Source organism: Musca autumnalis, unplaced genomic scaffold (assembly GCF_047663935.1).
Source record: "Musca autumnalis isolate F117 unplaced genomic scaffold, ASM4766393v1 scaffold_1, whole genome shotgun sequence".
Classification (NCBI taxonomy): Eukaryota; Metazoa; Arthropoda; class Insecta; order Diptera; family Muscidae; genus Musca; species Musca autumnalis.
In genome coordinates, this window is record NW_027411644.1 from 50,673,702 (window position 1) to 50,699,654 (window position 25,953).

Below are 25,953 nucleotides of genomic sequence, written 5' to 3' on the forward strand. Positions count from 1 at the left end.
ATTTTTAATAGGGGGAAATCCATGCATATTGATAGACATGGACTCCCTGTGTCCGAAAAGCACATGCACCTCAACCGATTTAAACCAATTCGCGAATTATACGGTTTTTAACTTCTATGTTTTTTCTTTGATTGTAATTTCAATATTACTCTCTACTTCTTATTTCTATTGCTTATCACAGAAAGCAAATATACTTTCACGATGACTAATTACTTTTCTCGTAGAAGTTTAAGCAAAATACTTCAGGATTTGGATCGAAATTTAGCGAAATAATAGAATAACTCCCAACATATATTTTTGAAATTTTTCGTATTTAACCAAAAATATATTTTTGAAATAATTTCCAACAATAAGTTTCCGTTCTTTGTTGTTGCTGTAATATGCAATTTATAAACGCGATCTTTATTATTTTGGTCCCACATTTTTCTACGCATTGTCTAGATTCTGTACGTATTTTTAAATTATTGTTTTAGATATTTTTTGGACTCTGATTTAGAATCAATAAAATTTATTCCAAGATTTCTTCAATATTTTTTGATTTTCCGCGAAAATAAAAATAAATTTAGCAAATATTTTAGCATCTACGGATAGATATCAAATGCTGCTAACGATTCATATATACATGTTCTTATTACAACACAATAGGAATTTTAAAATATTTTTTCTTTACAAGAGAGTAAAACCGCATATAACTTTTGAGTGCAGCATCCAATTTTGTGAACGCGAACAGATTTGAAACCACGATTTTTTTCGTAACCCATGTACCAAAAATGGCGGATGTGCTCGCCAAAAAAGTTTTTAATTTTTTTCTATGTAATTGTAAAGGAAATTTGAAATTAACCATATTGTTTACGTTTCATGTTCAGGGTTTTTTAAAAAAATATTTTTTAAAAATCCACGATAAAGGTTTTGAAAAAAATATATATTTTTTAAAAAATCTATGTTTCGGTGTTTTGAAAAAGTATGTGTAAAAAAACGGCGTTTAAGGATATTGAAAAGTATGCGTTAGAAAATTCGCGTTTAAGGGTTTAAATTTTTTTAAAAAATACACGTTTATGATTTTTGAGAAAAAATTTTTATTGAAAAACCACGTTAACGGTTTTTGAAAAATATTTGTAAAAAATCCACGTTTTATGGTTGTGAAAATATATTCGTTAAAAATCCAGGGTTAAGGGTTTTGGAAATATATTTTTTTAAAAATTCAAGTTCAATGTTTTTGAAAAATATATTTTTTTAAAATCCATACTTGGAATTTCTATAAAGTTTTCTAAACCCTCCAAAAGTTTATTTTTCAAACAAAATATTAAAGTTATTAAATTTTTTATGAAATATTTCCTATTTTGTTTTTTCAAAATAGTCTGGCTTAATCCCATTGTTGTTGTTTTAATATTTTAAAACAACTATTTTATTAGTGGAAAAGATTTGGCATTGTTCGCCAAGGGGTAAGGCAGGGAATACTATAGTTTCGATCCACGCCACTGGATCTCATCAGTTCCCTTGTTTCTTGTTTGTGGATATTCTCCACCGAAGTTATTTTTCAATAACTTCTTCAACAAAAAACTTTTTATACCCAAACATCAATCGTCAGCTCGAAGTATAAAGGTAAGCAAAGAAAAAAGTTCAATGAGAAGTTTTTCCTTGGCAACCTCATACAACTCCGACGAAAGTGTCTGCGAAAACAATTCCTTAAAATATATTTCCTTAAAACTTGAAATATTTATTTATAATAAAAAAATAACACAAACTGGCAAAATATAAAAAAATTGGAAATCGTGGAATGGAAATACTAAAAAAAAGATGTGTATTTTTTAAATATTTTCTCATTGCAAAACAATTTTAAATATTTTTATGTATTATGAAATATTTCCTTTAAATTTAAAGATTTTTTTAAATATACATTTTTTAAAGTAATTATTTAAATATAATTTAAAAGCTAACACAAAATGGCAACACTTACAAAAAATGGAAAAAAAAAAATAAAAAAGTTTTTATAGAAAATGTTAAAATTTTTTTAAAAAGAAAATATTAACTGTTAAACATGGAATGGAAATATTAAAAAATATGTATATTTAGGAGGATTGGAGTTTTTTTTATTTGGGATGACGTCTTCTATTTTGATTTTCAAAATAGTCAGGCTTAATCCCATAGTTGTTTTAATAAAAAACGTATATTTTTTAAAATTGTTTCAGTCTCTCTGAACAGAACCCTATATTTTTATCTTTAGGAACAATGCTCACAATATGCATGAACCTGAACATTAAAAACATATTATGAACACTATTCGTAATATTTAAGAATTACTTACTTTTGTGAGTAGGAAAGTTTTTTTGAAGATCTGTAGACAAGCCTCTTGCAAGGTTCAAAGTAATCTTCAAAATATGTCATTGATTGAATGGATACTAAAGTCTTTTTTGAGTGACTCGTACAATATATCTGTGTTCAGTTGTAGCTTCTGGAATGTTTTTTAAATCACTTGCTCAATATTTGTAAGCCTTTGTAACTAGCACGCTTTATCATTAAGGGTTTCCAAAGGAGGCAATCAGTTATTTGCATTGGTGCTGAGGATCAGACAGCCGGTCAGTCGCTCATTATCTATCGTTTATATATATAAATACTTATTACAAGGATGATTTTAGACCTCTTCATCCAAGCTTTTTGTTATGGACGAGTGCGCGGTTTATGTTAGTAAGTCATCTTTGACAGACGGACTTATCGTTTATGTATTAAGTGCAACAGATAAAAGCACATGTTCACTGACCCAATAAAACCAAAATCGTATTTTTCTTGAATTTTCCCATGTTACAAAATATATTCCACAAAATTTAAAACATTTTTTGTTTTAATTGCACATAATTCATATGTTTTAAATAAATTACTTTGCGGAGATGAAGAAAAAAACTCAAAATCTGTACCAGTTTTATATTAAAACTTAATACATAATAAAAAGTCTGCAGGCCTACAGTAGCTACAAAATATAGGCGTGAAAATATTAGCTGTGATCATGTCTGGCTAGACTGCCGTTGCATTCATTTACTTGACTACCATTTTTATGGTTTGTTGCCAAATAATTTGTTGTTAATTTTTTAGCAAATACATCATAAATCTCGATGATTGGAAAAAAAAGAAACAAAAACACATGGAAATAGCCATCGTAGTTGTATTACAAATGGAGCGCCAGCTATAAACATTTTTTTAAATGTGAAATGGTTTAATCAAAAATGCCATTAAAAGTTGCAGGTTTTTAGATAAAACTGAATTTTTTTATGGGGGAAATAGCAATAATGAGATTTTAAAGTTTTTTTTCGTACACAAGTCCAAGGGGAAAAGGATAAACTGACTTCTCAAACTTCACGCTATGAATAAGTGGATCTCGATTATATTTTAGTTGAGTTATATGGAACCTTTCTTCTGGTCGGATACGAACCCATGTCAAAAAAATAGTCGATGTCATTGATTGAGAGGTTTCCATTGTAGAAATTTCTCAGAAAATTAGGTTTGGGCACAGCCCATCAGTACTTAAAATCTCTTCCAGTATGGTCTAACTATCAAGGACAATTTGACATACCTTCCATCTTGATAGTGCAACAAAATACCTTATATATAATTTAGCAAAGTATTTATAATACTATAGAGTAAACAATTTCCCTCTTCCTCCCTCTCTGTCCCTCCTTATTCATTCTTCATGCCTTTTGAAAATGAAACAAAATATTCACTTTGATTAGGCATTAATTAAAGCTTCAGACATTCTTTTAAATATAATTTTTTGTTCAATGACAAATAAATTGTATTTTGTAATCTAAAATGTACATACACTTATTCATTTTTATCAGTTTGTATTGTCCTATGTATGTACATACGTAAACGACATGTGCGTTTGTTATGCGTTCGATTAAAGTGGATTGAAGCTGGTACAAAGCAGTTCTATGCTACCCGACAATACTCTTTATAATTGCGCCATTTGCGCGCCATGGCAGAGGAATGACGGACTGACTGTCTGTTTCAACTGATTAATACAATGTTTCACAAAAGAATTAGAAAATGAAAGGAAAGGAATGAAGAAATAAAACGAATGATATGCACATACCATTATCATCACACACATACATATGTACTTACACACATAAAACTAATTAATTAATTCTTTTATTTGCGTTGAAAATTCAAACCCATTATTTATTTTATTTGTTTCTCCTTCTTCTTTTCTTTTTTTGTGCCATAGATGCCTGCGGTTTATCAGATGTCACCCACATAGAATCCCTGCAAGAAAAATCCCAATGTGCATTGGAGGAATATTGTCGAACGCAATATCCAAATCAACCAACACGATTTGGAAAATTATTATTAAGGCTGCCATCGTTGAGAACAGTTTCATCACAAGTAAGTAGAAATAATTTTTTTCTTTAGAAATGTAAAGAAGACCACGAAGTCTTCTTATAGAAGACCACCATGTCTTCTTATAGCAGATCACGAAGTCTTCTTATAGAAGACCACGGGATCTTCCTATAAAAAACCACGAAGTCTTCTTATAGAAGACCACGGGATCTTCCTATAAAAAACCACGAAGTCTTCTTATAGAAGACCACGGGATCTTCCTATAAAAAACCACGAAGTCTTCTTATAGAAGACCACGGGATCTTCCTATAAAAAACCACGAAGTCTTCTTATAGAAGACCACGGGATCTTCCTATAAAAAACCACGAAGTCTTCTTATAGAAGACCATGAAGTCTTCTCATAGAAGACCGCAAATTATTCTTGTAGAACACCAAGAAATCTTCTTATGGAAGACCACGAAGCCTTCTTATAGAAGACCACGAAGTCCTCTTATAGAAAACCACGAAGTCTTCTTATAGAAGACCACGAAGTCTTCTTACAGAAGAGTACCAAGTCTTCTTATAGAAGACCTCCTCAAAGAATACCACGAGGTCTTATTATCGAAGACCACGAGGTTTTCGTATCGAAGACCACGAGGTTTTCGTATCGAAGATCACGAGGTTTTCGTATCGAAGACCACGAAGTCTTCTTACAGAAGAGCACGAAGTCTTCTTAGAGAAGACCACGAAGTCTTCTTATAGAAGACCAAAAAGTCTTTTACAAAACACCACGAAGTCTTCTTACAGAAGACCTCGAAATCTTCTGATAGACCACGAGATCTTCTTATAGAAGACAACGAAGTCTTCTTATAGAAGACCATGAAGTCCTCATATAGAAGACCTCCTTATAGAATACCAAGAGGTCTTCCTATCGAAGACCTCCTTACAGAGTCTTCTTATAGAAGGCCACGAAGCTTTCTTATAGAAGACAGCGAAGGTTTTTTGTAGAAGACAACGTCTTCTTTTGGATGACCACGAAGTCATCTTATGGAAGACCACGAAGTCTTCTTATAAAAAGGGACGAAGTCTTCTTATCGAATTTTTTAATAGATTTTAATTTTTTAATAGAATACCATTTTTTTAATAGAATACCATGAGGTCTTCTTATAGAAGACCTCCTTATAGAAGATCACGAGGTCTTCTTATAGAAGACCTTCTTATAGAAGACAACGATGTCTTCTTAGAGAAGACCTTCTTATAGAAGACCTCCTTATAGAAGACCACGAGGTCTTCTTATAGAAGACCTCCTTATAGAGGAACACGATCTCTTTTTATAGAATACCTCCTTATAGCAGACCACGAGGTCTTCTTATAGAAGACCTCCTTATAGAAGACCACGAGATCTTCTTATAGAAGACCTCCTTATAGAAGACCACGAGGCCTTCTTATAGAAGACCTCCTTATAGAAGACTACGAGGCCTTCTTATAGAAGACCTCCTTATAGATGACCACGAGGTCTTCTTATAGAAGACCTCCTTATAGAAGACCACGAGGTCTTCTTATAGAAGACCTCCTTATAGAAGACCACGAGGTCTTCTTATAGAAGACCTCCTTATAGAAGACCACGCGGTCTTCTTATAGAAGACCTCCTTATAGAAGACCACGAGGTCTTCTTATAGAAGACCTCCTTATAGAAGGCCACGAGGTCTTCTTATAGAAGACCTCCTTATAGAAGACCACGAGGTCTTCTTATAGAAGACCTCCTTATAGAAGACCACGAGGTCTTCTTATAGAATACCAACTTATAGAAGAACACGAGGTCTTCTTATAGAATACCTCCTTATAGAAGACCACGAGGTCTTCTTATAGAAGAACTCCTTATAGAAGACCACGAGGTCTTCTTATAGAAGACCTCCTTATAGAAGACCACGAGGTCTTCTTATAGAAGACCTCCTTATAGAAGACCACGAGGTATTCTTATAGAAGACCTCCTTATAGAAGACCACGAGGTCTTCTTATAGAAGACCTCCTTATAGAAGACCACGAGGTCTTCTTATAGAAGACCTCCTTATAGAAGACCACGAGGTCTTCTTATAGAAGACCACCTTATAGAAGACCACGAGGTCTTCTTATAGAAGACCTCCTTATAGAAGACCACGAGGTCTTCTTATAGAAGACCTCCTTATAGAAGACCACGAGGTCTTCTTATAGAAGACCTCCTTATAGAAGACCACGAGGTCTTCTTATAGAAGACCTCCTTATAGAAGACCACGAGGTCTTCTTATAGAATACCTCCTTATAGAAGACCACGAGGTCTTCTTATAGAAGACTTCCTTATAGAAGACCACGAGGTCTTCTTATAGAAGACCTCCTTATAGAAGACCACGAGGTCTTCTTATAGAAGACCTCCTTATAGAAGACCACGAGGTCTTCTTATAGAAGACCTCCTTATAGAAGACCACGAGGTCTTCTTATAGAAGACCACGAGGTCTTCTTATAGAAGACCTCCTTATAGAAGACCACGAGGTCTTCTTATAGAAGACCTCCTTATAGAAGACCACGAGGTCTTCTTATAGAAGACCTCCTTATAGAAGACCACGAGGTATTCTTATAGAAGACCTCCTTATAGAAGACCACGAGGTATTCTTATAGAAGACCTCCTTATAAAAGACCACGAGGTCTTCTTATAGAACACCTCCTTATAGAAGACCACGAGGTCTTCTTATAGAAGACCTCCTTATACAAGACCACGAGGTCTTCTTATAGAAGACCTCCTTATAGAAGACCACGAGGTCTTCTTATAGAAGACCTCATTATAGAAGACCACGAGGTCTTCTTATAGAAGATCTCCTTATAGAATACCACGAGGTCTTCTTATAGAAGATCTCCTTATAGAATACCACGAGGTCTTCTTATAGAAGACCTTCTTGTAGAAGACCTCCTTATAGAGTACCACGAGGTCTTCTTATAGAAGACCTCCTTATAGAATACCACGAGGTCTTCTTATAGAATACCACGAGGTCTTCTTATAGAAGATATCCTTATAGAATACCACGAGGTCTTCTTATAGAAGACCTCATTATAGAAGACCACAAGGTCTTCTTATAGAAGACCTCCTTATATAAGACCACGAGGTCTTCTTATAGAAGACCTCCTTATAGAAGACCACGAGGTCTTCTTATAGAAGACCTCCTTATAGAAGACCACGAGGTCTTCTTATAGAAGACCTCCTTATAGAATACCACGAGGTCTTCTTATAGAAGACCTTCTTGTAGAAGACCTCCTTATAGAGTACCACGAGGTCTTCTTATAGAAGACCTCCTTATAGAATACCACGAGGTCTTCTTATAGAAGATCTCCTTATAGAATACCACGAGGTCTTCTTATAGAAGATATCCTTATAGAATACCACGAGGTCTTCTTATAGAAGACCTCCTTATAGAAGACCACAAGGTCTTCTTATAGAAGACCTCCTTATATAAGACCACGAGGTCTTCTTATAGAAGACCTCCTTATAGAAGACCACGAGGTCTTCTTATAGAAGACCTCCTTATAGAAGACCACGAGGTCTTCTTATAGAAGACCTCCTTATAGAAGACCACGAGGTCTTCTTATAGAAGACCTCCTTATAGAAGACCACGAGGTCTTCTTATAGAAGACCTCCTTATAGAAGACCACGAAGTCTTCTTATAGAAGACCTCCTTATAGAAGACCACGAGGTCTTCTTATAGAAGACCTCCTTATAGAAGACCACGAGGTCTTCTTATAGAAGACCTCCTTAAAGAAGACCACGAGGTCTTCTTATAGAAGACCTTCTTATAGAAGACCTCCTTATAGAAGACCACGAGGTCTTCTTATAGAAGACCTCCTTATAGAAGACCACGAGGTCTTCTTATAGAAGACCTCCTTATAGAAGACCACGAGGTCTTCTTATAGAAGACCTCCTTATTAAGACCACGAGATCTTCTTATAGAAGACCTCCTTATAGAAGACCACGAGGTCTTCTTATAGAACACCTATTTATAGAAGACCACGAGGTCTTCTTATAGAAGACCTCCTTATAGAAGACCTCCTTATAGAAGACCACGAGGTCTTTTTATAGAAGTCCACGAAGTCTTCTTATGGAAGATCACGAAGTCTTCTTATAGAAGACCACGGAGTCTTCATATGGAAGATCACGAAGTCTTCTTATACAAGACCACGAAGTCTACATATAGAAGACCACGAAGCTTTCTTATAGAAAACCGCGAAGTCTTTTTATTGGAGACAAATTAGTCTTCTTATAAAAAGGGACGAAGTCTTCTTATCGAATTTTTTAATAGATTTTAATTTTTTAATAGAATACCATTTTTTTAATAGAATACCATGAGGTCTTCTTATAGAAGACCTCCTTATAGAAGATCACGAGGTCTTCTTATAGAAGACCTTCTTATAGAAGACAACGATGTCTTCTTAGAGAAGACCTTCTTATAGAAGACCTCCTTATAGAAGACCACGAGGTCTTCTTATAGAAGACCTCCTTATAGAGGAACACGATCTCTTTTTATAGAATACCTCCTTATAGCAGACCACGAGGTCTTCTTATAGAAGACCTCCTTATAGAAGACCACGAGATCTTCTTATAGAAGACCTCCTTATAGAAGACCACGAGGCCTTCTTATAGAAGACCTCCTTATAGAAGACTACGAGGCCTTCTTATAGAAGACCTCCTTATAGATGACCACGAGGTCTTCTTATAGAAGACCTCCTTATAGAAGACCACGAGGTCTTCTTATAGAAGACCTCCTTATAGAAGACCACGAGGTCTTCTTATAGAAGACCTCCTTATAGAAGACCACGCGGTCTTCTTATAGAAGACCTCCTTATAGAAGACCACGAGGTCTTCTTATAGAAGACCTCCTTATAGAAGGCCACGAGGTCTTCTTATAGAAGACCTCCTTATAGAAGACCACGAGGTCTTCTTATAGAAGACCTCCTTATAGAAGACCACGAGGTCTTCTTATAGAATACCAACTTATAGAAGAACACGAGGTCTTCTTATAGAATACCTCCTTATAGAAGACCACGAGGTCTTCTTATAGAAGAACTCCTTATAGAAGACCACGAGGTCTTCTTATAGAAGACCTCCTTATAGAAGACCACGAGGTCTTCTTATAGAAGACCTCCTTATAGAAGACCACGAGGTATTCTTATAGAAGACCTCCTTATAGAAGACCACGAGGTATTCTTATAGAAGACCTCCTTATACAAGACCACGAGGTCTTCTTACAGAAGACCTCCTTATAGAAGACCACGAGGTCTTCTTATAGAAGACCTCCTTATAGAAGACCACGAGGTCTTCTTATAGAAGACCACAAGGTCTTCTTATAGAAGACCTCCTTATAGAAGACCACGAGGTCTTCTTATAGAAGACCTCCTTATAGAAGACCACGAGGTCTTCTTATAGAAGACCTCCTTATAGAAGACCACGAGGTCTTCTTATAGAAGACCACGAGGTCTTCTTATAGAAGACCTCCTTATAGAAGACCACGAGGTCTTCTTATAGAAGACCTCCTTATAGAAGACCACGAGGTCTTCTTATAGAAGACCTCCTTATAGAAGACCACGAGGTCTTCTTATAGAAGACCACGAGGTCTTCTTATAGAAGACCTCCTTATAGAAGACCACGAGGTCTTCTTATAGAAGACCTCCTTATAGAAGACCACGAGGTCTTCTTATAGAAGACCTCCTTATAGAAGACCACGAGGTCTTCTTATAGAAGACCTCCTTATAGAAGACCACGAGGTCTTCTTATAGAATACCTCCTTATAGAAGACCACGAGGTCTTCTTATAGAAGACTTCCTTATAGAAGACCACGAGGTCTTCTTATAGAAGACCTCCTTATAGAAGACCACGAGGTCTTCTTATAGAAGACCTCCTTATAGAAGACCACGAGGTCTTCTTATAGAAGACCTCCTTATAGAAGACCACGAGGTCTTCTTATAGAAGACCACGAGGTCTTCTTATAGAAGACCTCCTTATAGAAGACCACGAGGTCTTCTTATAGAAGACCTCCTTATAGAAGACCACGAGGTCTTCTTATAGAAGACCTCCTTATAGAAGACCACGAGGTATTCTTATAGAAGACCTCCTTATAGAAGACCACGAGGTATTCTTATAGAAGACCTCCTTATAAAAGACCACGAGGTCTTCTTATAGAACACCTCCTTATAGAAGACCACGAGGTCTTCTTATAGAAGACCTCCTTATACAAGACCACGAGGTCTTCTTATAGAAGACCTCCTTATAGAAGACCACGAGGTCTTCTTATAGAAGACCTCATTATAGAAGACCACGAGGTCTTCTTATAGAAGATCTCCTTATAGAATACCACGAGGTCTTCTTATAGAAGATCTCCTTATAGAATACCACGAGGTCTTCTTATAGAAGACCTTCTTGTAGAAGACCTCCTTATAGAGTACCACGAGGTCTTCTTATAGAAGACCTCCTTATAGAATACCACGAGGTCTTCTTATAGAATACCACGAGGTCTTCTTATAGAAGATATCCTTATAGAATACCACGAGGTCTTCTTATAGAAGACCTCATTATAGAAGACCACAAGGTCTTCTTATAGAAGACCTCCTTATATAAGACCACGAGGTCTTCTTATAGAAGACCTCCTTATAGAAGACCACGAGGTCTTCTTATAGAAGACCTCCTTATAGAAGACCACGAGGTCTTCTTATAGAAGACCTCCTTATAGAATACCACGAGGTCTTCTTATAGAAGACCTTCTTGTAGAAGACCTCCTTATAGAGTACCACGAGGTCTTCTTATAGAAGACCTCCTTATAGAAGACCACGAGGTCTTCTTATAGAAGACCTCCTTATAGAAGACCACGAGGTCTTCTTATAGAAGACCACGAGGTCTTCTTATAGAAGACCTCCTTATAGAAGACCACGAGGTCTTCTTATAGAAGACCTCCTTATAGAAGACCACGAGGTCTTCTTATAGAAGACCTCCTTATAGAAGACCACGAGGTCTTCTTATAGAAGACCACGAGGTCTTCTTATAGAAGACCTCCTTATAGAAGACCACGAGGTCTTCTTATAGAAGACCACGAGGTCTTCTTATAGAAGACCTCCTTATAGAAGACCACGAGGTCTTCTTATAGAAGACCTCCTTATAGAAGACCACGAGGTCTTCTTATAGAAGACCTCCTTATAGAAGACCACGAGGTCTTCTTATAGAAGACCTCCTTATAGAAGACCACGAGGTCTTCTTATAGAATACCTCCTTATAGAAGACCACGAGGTCTTCTTATAGAAGACTTCCTTATAGAAGACCACGAGGTCTTCTTATAGAAGACCTCCTTATAGAAGACCACGAGGTCTTCTTATAGAAGACCTCCTTATAGAAGACCACGAGGTCTTCTTATAGAAGACCTCCTTATAGAAGACCACGAGGTCTTCTTATAGAAGACCACGAGGTCTTCTTATAGAAGACCTCCTTATAGAAGACCACGAGGTCTTCTTATAGAAGACCTCCTTATAGAAGACCACGAGGTCTTCTTATAGAAGACCTCCTTATAGAAGACCACGAGGTATTCTTATAGAAGACCTCCTTATAGAAGACCACGAGGTATTCTTATAGAAGACCTCCTTATAAAAGACCACGAGGTCTTCTTATAGAACACCTCCTTATAGAAGACCACGAGGTCTTCTTATAGAAGACCTCCTTATACAAGACCACGAGGTCTTCTTATAGAAGACCTCCTTATAGAAGACCACGAGGTCTTCTTATAGAAGACCTCATTATAGAAGACCACGAGGTCTTCTTATAGAAGATCTCCTTATAGAATACCACGAGGTCTTCTTATAGAAGATCTCCTTATAGAATACCACGAGGTCTTCTTATAGAAGACCTTCTTGTAGAAGACCTCCTTATAGAGTACCACGAGGTCTTCTTATAGAAGACCTCCTTATAGAATACCACGAGGTCTTCTTATAGAATACCACGAGGTCTTCTTATAGAAGATATCCTTATAGAATACCACGAGGTCTTCTTATAGAAGACCTCATTATAGAAGACCACAAGGTCTTCTTATAGAAGACCTCCTTATATAAGACCACGAGGTCTTCTTATAGAAGACCTCCTTATAGAAGACCACGAGGTCTTCTTATAGAAGACCTCCTTATAGAAGACCACGAGGTCTTCTTATAGAAGACCTCCTTATAGAATACCACGAGGTCTTCTTATAGAAGACCTTCTTGTAGAAGACCTCCTTATAGAGTACCACGAGGTCTTCTTATAGAAGACCTCCTTATAGAATACCACGAGGTCTTCTTATAGAAGATCTCCTTATAGAATACCACGAGGTCTTCTTATAGAAGATATCCTTATAGAATACCACGAGGTCTTCTTATAGAAGACCTCCTTATAGAAGACCACAAGGTCTTCTTATAGAAGACCTCCTTATATAAGACCACGAGGTCTTCTTATAGAAGACCTCCTTATAGAAGACCACGAGGTCTTCTTATAGAAGACCTCCTTATAGAAGACCACGAGGTCTTCTTATAGAAGACCTCCTTATAGAAGACCACGAGGTCTTCTTATAGAAGACCTCCTTATAGAAGACCACGAGGTCTTCTTATAGAAGACCTCCTTATAGAAGACCACGAAGTCTTCTTATAGAAGACCTCCTTATAGAAGACCACGAGGTCTTCTTATAGAAGACCTCCTTATAGAAGACCACGAGGTCTTCTTATAGAAGACCTCCTTAAAGAAGACCACGAGGTCTTCTTATAGAAGACCTTCTTATAGAAGACCTCCTTATAGAAGACCACGAGGTCTTCTTATAGAAGACCTCCTTATAGAAGACCACGAGGTCTTCTTATAGAAGACCTCCTTATAGAAGACCACGAGGTCTTCTTATAGAAGACCTCCTTATTAAGACCACGAGATCTTCTTATAGAAGACCTCCTTATAGAAGACCACGAGGTCTTCTTATAGAACACCTATTTATAGAAGACCACGAGGTCTTCTTATAGAAGACCTCCTTATAGAAGACCTCCTTATAGAAGACCACGAGGTCTTTTTATAGAAGTCCACGAAGTCTTCTTATGGAAGATCACGAAGTCTTCTTATAGAAGACCACGGAGTCTTCATATGGAAGATCACGAAGTCTTCTTATACAAGACCACGAAGTCTACATATAGAAGACCACGAAGCTTTCTTATAGAAAACCGCGAAGTCTTTTTATTGGAGACAAATTAGTCTTCTTATGGAAGCCTACAAAGTCTTCCTGTAGAAGACCACGAAGTCCTTATTTTTCTTGATTTTTCTTCCAAAATATTTGTTTCTATACCCTTACTAAATTTCTCCTTTTCTCTTATCTCTCCCTATCTCTTTGCAGGTCATTGAACAATTATTTTTTGTGCGTCTAGTCGGTAAAACACCCATTGAAACATTGATACGCGACATGCTATTGTCCGGTAATAGTTTCTCTTGGCCTTATTTACCATCAATGTGACACACAATGTGGAGACAATTGACAACAACTTGATCATCCACAGCTACAGCTACGGCAGCAGCAGCCGTTGCAGCAGCAGTTGCAACTACCCAACAACAACAGCATCATCAATACCAACATTCGCAACAACAACAACAATATGGACATCATCACCAGCTACATTCTCAACAACACCATAATCTTCATCCACATCAGCAGCAGCACCAACACCACCAGCAACAGATGCAACATGGTGGTTTGTATGGCTGTTTTGCAGCTGCAGCAGCAGCATCGGCGGCCGTAGCTTCAAATGGCCACAGCTCAAATGTAAATGATTTTAGCAATTTAGCTAATGGAGCTGGTGGAGGGAATAGCAACAGTGGTGCCATGGACCAGGCAATGGAAACAAGTTTGGAAACGACAGCGGCAAGTGGTGGTATGGGTAACAGTAATAGCAGTAGTAACAGTAGCGGCAGTGTTGTAAGCAGTGGAGTAACAACAATAACAACAACGCCACCACCGACCTCAATGACAACAACAACAACTGCCTTGGAGAGCGGTGGCGGTGGTGTTAATTATGGCCCAACATTTTTTGGCAATGATTATCATCATCAATTAACCCATTCCGCCTTAATGGCCAATACCACACAATATGCAGCCGCAGCGGCTGCTTCTAGCACAGCAATGCTAACAAATTATTGCGATGCTGCCATGATGATGGCAGCAGCAGCTGTTAATGCCAATCAATGTTTGCAACAGCAACAACAGCGTATTGCCTTAATGGCCAATTGTCAAAATGCCATGGATGAGCATGAGTTTACAAATTTCACCAAAGATATGGTAACGAATGCTTTGTCATCATCGTCGACTGGATCGTCGGGTACATCCAATAGCTCCTCGTCGTTCTCAACATCATCGTCGTCATTGTTGTCAACAGTCACGGCAGCACAAAAAGTAACAGCAACGGCGACAAGTGCATCCTTGTCAACGAAACAAAAGTCACCAACCCCATCCCCACCACCATCATCAGCAGTTGTAGCTGGGTCTGGCAAACAAACCCATGCTGTAAGTATTAAAGCCAAGGAAGAGCTTAACACCAACAACACCCCCTCCACCATCACAACAATTTCCATTGGCCGGGGCTCTGAAACGCCGCCAAATTTTATCGATATCAGTGAAGTTCCTCTTATAGTGGATGTCAAGTAGTAGCAAAATAACAAATTTCCATTTTACGTTTGGGTATGAAAAACAAATTTCAAATTTTAAAATTATAAAAAAAATAAAAAATAAAAAAAAAAATCTTTAAAAAAATCTCAAATTAAAATAGCAAAAAATTGTATAAAAAATAGTTAAAATTTTAAAAAATTTCTCAAGTCTTTTGTTTTGTGTAAATAATTTTTTTTATTAATTTAATTTATTTTATGTAAAATATTTTTAGGTTTTTTTAAGTACTGCAATGAAGTCATTGTTTTTAATGTTATTTGAGTAGTTTTTTCTGTGTGAGGTCTCAAAGCTTTGTAAACAAAAAAAAGCTCAAATGGAACACAAATATTTAATTGTTAATGGGGGCTATTTGGCCTCCTATGACACAAATCATTGATGCTCAAATTTTTAAATTTTTCTCACATTTTTTTGGTTTTAAATTTAAATGAATCTAATTTTCATGGCTTCAAATAAAACATATCTTAGTTCTAATTACTAAAACCCAAAAAAAAGACAAAAAACAACAACAAACCAGTCCTCTCAATTAAAAAAAACATACGTGTAACGTATTGCATTTGTTTTGTAGATATAAACCAAAATGTCCAAATTGTATAGAAACTATTTTTTTTGTAAAATAATTAAATTTATATTTAGAAGTAATAAAAATTAATTAAAATGTAAAACAACAACAAACAAAATCAATACAAACAAACCGAAGGCGCATTATAAATAGAAATAAATAATTATATATAAATACCTAGTGACCAGGCACTTAATTATACTTAATATTGTGTAAATTTAAACAAAAAACAAACATAAAAATAAAATATATAAATTTAAAATCACAAATCTATAAAGAAAACTGTATTTAAAGAAAACAAATCTCTTAAGCTTGTAAAATTAACTAAAAACAAAAGCATATAAATTAATTTAGCAATAAATAAATGTGTGTATAAATTTATAAATACTCTACAAATAATGTTTTTTCCTTAGAGCAAAATATTTTATTTACAAAAAATAGTTTTTTATTTAATTTTTATTTTGTTTGTTTTTTTAACTCTTAACTTTGCACAAGTATACCAAAAAACACACACACAAACACTTTTTATGCTATACCTTTTAATATTAGTTGAAAAAAAAACTTATTGTGGCAATTTAATTTTAAATTTATAAATGAATCTCTCAAAATTTATATCATATATATCTTGTTTAATTTTTTTGTTTTGTTCACATTCATCTTAAAGATGATTTAACTTTTTTATAGTTTTAAATTTCTTCTCCTTTTGCAATCAAAAACCTCTTATTCAACCCAGTGCAACTATTTTTTTTTTTTTTGTAATGCCTACCTTATTTTATATTTAATAATTCGAACACAAACTATATAAGTTACGTTTTTTTATTTCTTTTACTATAAAAGAACATGGTTATATATACAAATCTTATTAAATAAAAATGTAATAATTTTTAATTGTTTATTGAAAATTTTGATTTTGTTTTATTTTATTACCAAGTGTGATATGTGGGAGAAAATTGGGGAGTCGTGCTTTTCGTTTTACAAAAAAAAAAAAACCAAATTATACCAAGGTAAGTTCGGTAATAAATTGTCCACTGTGCGGTTAATATTTTCATTAAAAAATAGCAAAGAGATGTTAAATTCGAGGCATACCGGGGGTTATAATGAAACCCCCATTAATAAATAATTTTAAAAGAAAATATTTTGCTATAGTCGAGACGGACAGACTAACCAAAATAATTTCAGTCGTCGTACTATCACAGTAAAGTTATTACCATAACTGTACATACATCAATAACTCCAAATCTAAACATTAAAAAAAATCGCAGAACTGTACCAATAATATCGACACAATCTGTTTTAAATTAAAGAGTTTCCTCTTAAAACTAGAACTAAAGAATAAAATTTTTAAAGAGATTTGAACTCTAATTGTTTGATATTTAACGTATTTTTATGCATTCGTCAAATAAACGCAGAAATATTACAACATGCAAAACTTAGACAGGCTTGGATAGTCTGGCCTTGGGGTTTTTACAGCTTTCGGGTCAAGAAGTATGAACCTGCTCCTGAAACCTTGTATCTCGTAATATGGGCCGCGAAGACAAAAACAACAACAAAACTCAAAACTTGCCGAGAGTTGGTCTTAAAGTGCAATTTTCCGATAATTTTTGAAATTTTGTGTGGAATATAACCAAAGTAGTGGACCGATTTAGTCCATTTATGAAGATAAAAAATATTTGGTGGTCTTCTAGGTCAGAAGAGATCGTGAAGTCTTCCATAGACAGACCATTTCTTCCGATCTTCTACAAGTAGAGGACTTATTTACATAGATCATATATAGACAGAAAACCTTTTAAGGATTTCTTTAGAGAGAATATCTCATTTAGTCTTTTGTAGAACCTTTCTACACAGATAGGGCCTCTTGAGTTCTTCTTCTTGAGGCCTTCTTCATAGAGAAGACCTCTTGAGGACTTCTTCATAGAGAAGACCTCTTGAGGTCTTCCTCATAGAGAAGACTTCCTGAGCTCTTCCACAGAGAGAAGAACACTTAAGGTCTTTTATGGAGAGAACACCTCTACATAGAGAAGACCTCATAAGCTATTCCACATAGAGAAGTCCTCTTGAGGTATTCTATAAAGCCAAGACAAGACTTCTTGAGGTCTTCTATGAAGAGAAGATCTCTTGACGTTTTCTATAAACACAAGACTTCTTGAGGTCTTATATAAAGAGAAGATCTTTTGAGGTCTTTTATAAAGAGTATACCATTTGTGATCTTTTATAGAGAGAAGACTTCGTGATGACTTTTACAGAGAGAAGACTTCAAGAGGTCTTCTCATGATAGAACACCTCAAGAGCCTAATTTTGTTCAGTGATGAGACACATTTCTGGCTTTATAGGTATGTAAAGAAGCAAAATTGCCACATTTTGGAAGAAGAGCAACTTAAAGAGATTCAAGAGCTGCCCTTCATCCAGAAAATATAACGGTTTGTAGCTCGGTGTAACTGTCGCACAGTGGTTCAGAATCGTTTTTTCCTGATCAAAATTCTGTAACTTTTGAACGGATAGAGATATATTCATAATTCTTTCAGACGCAAATGCAAGGTCAAAGTTAAACTTTTGAGTTTTTTAACTATTTTTCATCAAAATAGTAATGTTTTTGTGGTTTTTATATCTTCCTATGTATTAAAAATGGTCAAACACCAACAAATAAACAAAATAATTACCAAAACAAAAAACTAAAAAAAAATTCGAAAAAATGTCGCATTTTTTTTCAAAAATTTGTAAAAAAAAATTACAAAAAAAAAATTTAAATTTTTTCAAATATTAAAAAAATTCTTCTTGGGTTTTAATAAAACTTATATAACTCGTATAAAAACTCATATACTCAAAAAAGTTGTAATTTGTGTCAAAAAACCGTAATTCATATGGAAACAGTATAGAAAAACAAACATTGTTACCCATGTAATTTCAATAAATTGAAAAAAGTGTTAAACGGACGGAACTGGACGGGTACAAAAGTATATATGGGCTAGAAGAGGAGACTTTCGGGCATCTTTCTGTGAAAACAGAACTTTTTTTCCATGTTGTTCCACAAAAGTTCTAGTCCACTAAATTTGGAATTTCATAAAATTTAGTACCCGAGGAAAAATAAAATAGATCATGTTGTGTAAACGCTACGGTAATTTCCTAAAAGGATTTTTAAAGGCCACAATCCTACATACCTTCCAAAAAAACAATGAACACAATAACTGTTATAGTTTCAGAGAAATAGCTTCGTCTTTCTCCACACGCAAAAAAAAATCGGCCTCTCTAACATATGTCCCAAACATATTTTGCAGCAAACATATATATGTTTGCAACAGTCCCAAACATAATATATGTTTGGGTCTGCAAACAAATATATTTTTGGGTGGAAACAAATATATGTTTGGGTGCAAACATATATATGTTTGGGTGCAAAGATATTTATGTTTGGGTGCAAAGATATATATGTTTGGGTGCAAACAAAGATATGTTTGGGTGGAAACAATTTTATGTTTGGGTGCAAACATTTTATATGTTTGGGTGCAAAAAATACAAACCCAAAAAGGCACAAAAAAAACAAACACATGTACCAGTGGGCGTTTACTGAGAGCAAGGGAGCGTAAAATTCAATGTAAAACACTTTAAAATGTGTGCTCACTTGCTCTCAGTAAGAGCTCACTGGCTATCTCTATAGTATACACACAAATGTTGTGGTTTTTTATTAAAAGGCAAAAGAACAACAAACACATAGGTACATACAAAATTCCAAAGAAATACATAACTCACTTTAATTAAAGGAAAACTGATTGAAATAATTTGTAGTCACACTTTTAAAAAGGAAAAATATATAGAAACGTAGTTGAACGCTTCTCCTTAGTTGTGAAATAAAACAAATTGACCTCTTAGTTGAAATCATCAGCGGGGAATCGGCATCTAGAATCAAATGATTATGTAATGTAATAAATAAATATGGATATGCCATATTTCAAATATACATAAGTATGTATGTAATTACCAATATTAAATGCGATTTCTTCCCTGTCCAATAAAATAATTCCATTCAACTTTCCGATTCAATTATAAAATGTATTGGGCATTTAATTTACTAAAAACACAATTTCTTTAAAAAACACTAATTTATTCACTCACTTTACTGTCTTGACTCTACAAAGGCTACTAAAACACTGAAGAAAGAAAAAAATATAATTCATATCATTTCTTTTTTTCTTCTTTGTTGGTTAGCAACAACAAAACAAGAAACACACGAGTTTGACGCATACATGCCACCAAAGCCCCCTTCTTCGCTTCTACGTCTTCTATTATGCAATACACACAACTCTTTATTATAAAGCAGCATTCCACAGCCGCGAGAGCACTGTTATTACTCTCGTTGACAAACATCCTCTCTCCACCCATGAAAAAAATGTTCTAACATAAAAAATATGTTTTACCCAAACATATCAAATTGAGATATGTTACAAAATGTTGCAAACATAAATTTGTTTGGACCCAAACATATTATGTTTGGATCCAAACATATATTTGTTTGCAACCGGTCCCAAACATATATTTGTTTGGATCCAAACATATTTCTAACATAAATTTTTCTGCGTGCAGAAATTTGCAAAAATTACGTATTTCCCAAAAATGGGGAAAATGCTCGTCTTTAGGGGCACGCCACACCCACACCTTCCAATATTTGGGCCTAATTTTTTTAGTTTCATTAGTTTCAATATGTTTACTATCGAATCCTATATAGAAATTAAATATCTTTGACAAAACCATTGAACCATTGTGCGTCGGACCCTATTTCTTCAAAATGATGCCGGTTAGGACTTCGTCGTCAATGGCGACCGTTATTGCGCCGCGATAACCGACTATTGTATGTCTGAAATTGAAGCTCGTAATCTCGGCTACATTTAGTTTCAACAAAACGGCGCCACTTCCTACACATCGCATCAATCAATGGATTTATTGATAGAACACTTCGGTGAGCAGGTTTTGGGCCAGTCGATTGGCCACCGAGATCGTCTCATATCAACCCGTTAGACTTTTTCCTGTGGGAATGTGTAAGGTCTAAAGTGTATACGGACAACCCCGCTTCGCCTCATGCCTTGGCGGAAAACATCACGCCTGTCATTCGTCAGTTACAAGTTGAAATGTTCGAATAATTCAGTGAAAATGGGACTCTACGGACAGACCGTCTAAGACGTAGCATCAGGCAATATTTGTTAGACATAATCTGACACAAATAAATAGAATCGAATGTTCTTTCAAATGATAATAAACATTTCCCATTCCATTTGATTTTTCTGTGTTTTTCCTTTAAAGAAAATACGAACCTCTAAATGGATCACCCTTTATATACAGTAAAAAATCAACGCTTTAAAAATATCCTTTAAGAAGGCCACGCCCTAGATGGGTCTTTAAATAATTCACCCTGTAAAACTATTCTTTAAAAACTCGACGCCCTAAAAATATTCTTTAAAAAATCGGCGCCCTAAAAATGTTCTTTAAAAAATCCACGCTCTAAAAATTTTCTTTAAAAAATCCACCCGCTAAAAATGTTTTTTAAAAAATCCACGACCTGAAAATGTTCTTTAAACAAATTTACGCCCTAAAAATATTATTTAAAAACTCCTTAAATTATTCTTTAAAAACTCCAAGCCTGTAAAATATTCTATAAAATATGCTTGAAAAAAACCACGCCCTAAAAATACTATTTAAACACTCCTAAAATTATTCTTTAAAAACTCCAAGCCTTAACAATATTCTACTAAATATGCTTGAAAAAAATCCACGCTTAAAGGTATTATTAAAAAAATCCACGCCAAAAAAAATATTCTTTTAAAAATCAACGTCCTAAAACATTTCTCACAAAATCCACGCTCAAAAACATTTCTAAAAAAATCCTCGCCCAAAAATTATTCTTTAAAAAATCCACAACCAAAAATTCTTCTTTAAAAAATCCACGTCGTAAATATATTCTTAAAAAATCCACGTCCAAAAATATTCTTTAAAAAAATGTACGTCCCAAAAATATTTTTAAAAATCCACGCCCAAAAAATATTCTTTAAAAAATCCACACTCATAACATATTTTTCAAAAATCCACGCCCAAAAATCTTTTAAAAATCCACGCCCAAAAATATTCTTTTAAAACACACGCCCAAAAATATTCTTAACAAAATCCACACGCAAAAATATTTTTATAAAAATCCACGCCCAAAAATATTTTTTAAAATCCACTCCCAAAAATATTTTTAAAAAAAGCCACGCACTAAATATATTATTAAAAGTCCGCGCCTTTAAAACATTTTTTTTTTAAAATTTAAACCAAAACAGAATATATTGTTAAAAAATCTACACCCTGAAAAAACAAAACTAAAATCCACACATTAAAAAATATTGTTGGAAACTAGGTCTTCTGTCCATCGAAGACCCCTAGCTAACCAAAATAATACGGGCAAAATGTGCCTCATCGAAATAATGGTTTTAGACCCCAAGTATGTTTGGACGAAATGCGTTTCAGTCAATTTGGAGTTGATTTAGCCATGTCCGTCCGTCTGTCTGTCTGCCTGGATCTCTCGATAACTCTCGAACGGATCAAACGATCCCGTCCAAATTTGGCTTTTGTAATATTTTGTCCAAACTTAGTTTCGAAGTTCGAAGATGGGTTATATCTGTCCACTCCTTCCGGCTTTTGAAGGGAGTAACCGATTTGGTCCATAGTTTGCAAATCGTGAATCTTAGCACTGATCAACCGAATTATTCCAAAATTTGGCCTTCGTCATATTTTGTCCAAACTTAGCTTCAGTTTGTAGATGGGCAATACCGGTCCAGAAATTCCGGTAATTCCCCCCAATATTTAAAAAATGTCACTAGAATTGTATGCACGATATCTCTTGAACTCTTATAGTCAACAAAAAGATACAAGACAAACAGTTCTCGGTAATTCGAAACTTAGGAAAAGTCAGTTAAACATTTGATGTTTTTGGCTTCATTCAGACTATTTTTATATCTCGAACAAGAGACGATGATACATGTCTTAAAGAGTCTTAAAGAGTGGATTCCATTTTTAAGGGTTCTTTAGGGTTAAGGGTTCTTTTGCTTGGAAACCGCGAGACCTATGTAAATGGGCCTGAAGAAAATACTGTAGCTGTGAAAATTCTGCACAAGACTGACCTTTATAATATTTTCGTAGGTTTTACCGTTTTTGAGATATAGAGACAAATTGAGACAATGCACTGACTGTATCGCCTCCTTATAAAACAATATCATGCTCAGTGCGCCTTAACTAACTTTTGATGAAAACCGCTTACACATGGGAGGATTTCGCGGATTCTGAAACAGCAATGTTCATAGATAAGAAAAATAAAAAAAAACAGAAAAAATCGGCGGAGGGATTTTTAAATAAATCGCGATCAAAATTCACAATTTTAGGGTTTTTTAGGTTTTCACGATTTTGCTTGGAAACCGCAAGTCATATCAAAATGGGACTAAAGAAAATGTTGAAGCTGTGAAAATTCTCTAAAACATTGGATACTTTATTTTTTCCTAGGTTGTACCATTTTCAAGATATATAAATTTAATTTGGAAAATTGCAGTAATGACAGTGTTTTCTAAGGAGGCGATACAGCGATTTTTTTGTTTCTTGATATTTCTCATCTATGATCATTGTAGTATCAGAATATGCAAAAACTTCCCAGGTGTAAGCACCTTCCATTTAAATTTGGTTAAGACACTCCGTGCACCATTTAACGGTACCTCCGATTTACGGTATTTTGGGAATTTTAGCTACAATTTTTAACCGAACTAGCTATGATCTGACATTTGTGGTTCTCAGTGTTCACGAAACTTGTGCACAAAAAATAGCGAACATAGGTCCATGTTTCGGTATAGCCCCATATAGCGGTACCTCCCGAATTTTAGGTATTTTGAGGATTTTAGCTGCAATTTTTAACCGAACCAGCTGTAATTTGACATTTGAGGTTCTCAGTAGCCTCGAAACTTCTCCACCAAAAATCTTCAACATACGTCCATGTTTTGGTGTAGCCCTAGATACCGGTACCTCCCGATTTTCGGTATTTTGAGAATTTTTGCTACAATTTTTAACCGAACTAGTTGTAATTTGACATTTGGGGTTCTCAGTAGCCACGAAACATCTCCACTAAAAATTGTCAACATAGGTTTATGTTTTGGTATAGCCCCCATATATAACGGTACCTCCCGATTTTCGGTATTTTGAGGATTTTAGCTATTTGAACCGAACTATCTGCAATTTGACATTTGAGGTTCGCAGTGTTCACGAAACTTTTCCACCAAAAATTGTCAACATACGTCCATGTTTTGATATAGCCCTCATGTAACGTTACCTCCCGATTTTCGGTATTTCGAGGATTTTAGTTAAAATTTTTAACCGAACTAAAAATATCGAACTTGCTCTAATTTGACATTTTCAGTGGTCACGAAACTTCTTCACTAAAAATCGTCAACATAGGACCATGTTTTGGTATAGCTCCCATACCTTAATGGTACCTCCGATTTTCGGTAGTTTGAGGGCCTTTGTTACATTGTTTGAAGGAACTACTCGTAATTTGACTTTTGAGGTTCCCTTGAATAATAAAAATTGTAAAGGAAGGTAGACACTTTGATATAGCCCCGTAGGTTATACCTTTCACCTGGCTGAACACATTTTTTAGAGAAGATTAGATATTGTGGGCATTTGTGAAAGGAAACTAATTATTCCATTTTAATTAAGACTACTTTATGGTGCAGGGTATAAAAAGTTCGGCCCGGCTGGACTTAACCTGTTTTACTTGTTGAAGTTTACAACGGAAAGTAACCAAAGTAGGCGCGGCAAATGGCTACATTCTTACTGGATTTGTTATGGTCATTCATGATACAGTTATTTATGTCAATTTCTAGGGATAATTTCGTAAATGTCACCAAAGCAGGGTTACTCCCATTATTGTATTATTTTGGACCACGCCAAATCGTGCATGTGAGGGCCCATATGAAATCTATATTGTCACTGGACCATAGACGTAAACCTCTCACGTATTTTTACTTACAATATAATCAGCCAATGGTTTATCCTAACTACGTAATTCAAGTTAAAAGTACTAAAAATACGCAATTTTACAAAGTCCGATCGGTGTTTGCTTTATTTGTCAAATATATATTCAACACAGATATTTGAAAACTGTTTAAATGGAGCGCACAACATCATCTGTGATAACGAAAAACCATAAGATATTTATAGTGTCCAATCGCAACGACAATCTGGAAAAAAATCGTAAAATATGGCCCTAAACCATATTTCAGAAACAAGGGCTGCTAAGAATGTTATGGTTACAGATTTCTTTTGCTCAGAGACTGATAATGGAATTTGTAAAATTATGTAAAATTCACAGTCCAAAATTAAAACAAATAATTTCATAAAACATATAAAAATGTTAAGTCTTATTTTCTTTAGAAAGTAGTGTACCGAGATATATGGTTTATTCTGAACTCATTGTGGAATTTTGTGCAGAATTTTTCTTCTTTTGACACTTTTCACATAGAACCAAGTTTCATATTACTTTCATGTATCAACTCCAAAAAAGAAGTAAAAAATTCATAAAAAATTGGGAAATATTTTCATGTTTTTTTTTCAGCAAAATTGATACTGATATTTTCATGATATATAATGTAAATAGACATTTAATTTCCTTGGTGAGCCATAGTGAAATTTGACGGAAAATATTTTGTCTTTGACGTCATCTCTCTGAAATTATGTTTTATGGAACAATTTTGAATAAACTCAGATGAAATCCGACTTTAACCCTAAAACATGTTCTTAATTTTTAGAGATTCCTGGCGATTAGATACGATTTACAGTATTGGTGTGTTCGGAGACCTATAGTAAAATTTCATGACTAACAATTTTGTAGAATATTTGGATTTGATATGATCACGTTTTAAAGGAGTTTTCGAACGATTTTCGAAAAAGGGACCAAAAAGACCACCTTGATGAACCGCATGAGGGTTAATTTTTTTAACAAAAATATTCCCCATATCCTCCTGAGTAAAGTTGCTAAAGACACTATGTACCTAAAATGCAAGGATTCCAGGATATCTTAACGCGAATATTTCCGAAAAACTAGAAATGGGCGGAACTTGCCCCGCCTACTTTGCTTACTTTTCGATGTAAACTTTAAAAACGCCGATACACGTGTCTCATATTTTTAGCTCTACTTGTATAATCTCCGAGGTTTATCCCATCATTTTGAAAAAAAATTGCAACAATGTAATCTAAGTGTTTTCCCAAAATAAGTTGATCGTATCAGAGTGTAGCACTTTTTTAGCCATTAAGCTTCGTTTATAACTATTTTATGCCCTAATGTGTGGTGTATTGAAACCTTAT

At 34.8% G+C, this 25,953-nt stretch overlaps 2 protein-coding genes across 2 annotated transcripts in view; both read left to right on the plus strand.

Annotated features, from left to right (window-relative positions):
• LOC141397547 (steroid receptor seven-up, isoforms B/C-like) overlaps window positions 1-14,184 on the plus strand; it is a 70,208-nt gene extending 56,024 nt beyond the window's left edge. The window contains exons 4-5 of the mRNA XM_073973981.1: window positions 4,220-4,377; window positions 13,710-14,184. Coding sequence (XP_073830082.1) covers window positions 4,220-4,377; window positions 13,710-13,826 — 275 coding nt within the window. The 3' untranslated portion in view covers window positions 13,827-14,184. The remainder of the gene's footprint in view (window positions 1-4,219; window positions 4,378-13,709) is intronic.
• On the plus strand, window positions 14,049-16,490 carry LOC141397556 (uncharacterized). Its single transcript, XM_073973992.1, has one exon. The coding sequence runs from the start codon at window positions 14,049-14,051 to the stop codon at window positions 15,009-15,011; it is 963 nt and encodes a 320-aa protein (XP_073830093.1). The 3' UTR covers window positions 15,012-16,490.
• Window positions 16,491-25,953: the final 9,463 nt, after the last annotated feature.

Excerpts from the sequence above, each read along its gene's own strand:
- LOC141397556 (XM_073973992.1), top strand. The coding sequence starts at position 14,049 with ATGCAACATGGTGGTTTGTATGGCTGTTTTGCAGCTGCAGCAGCAGCA.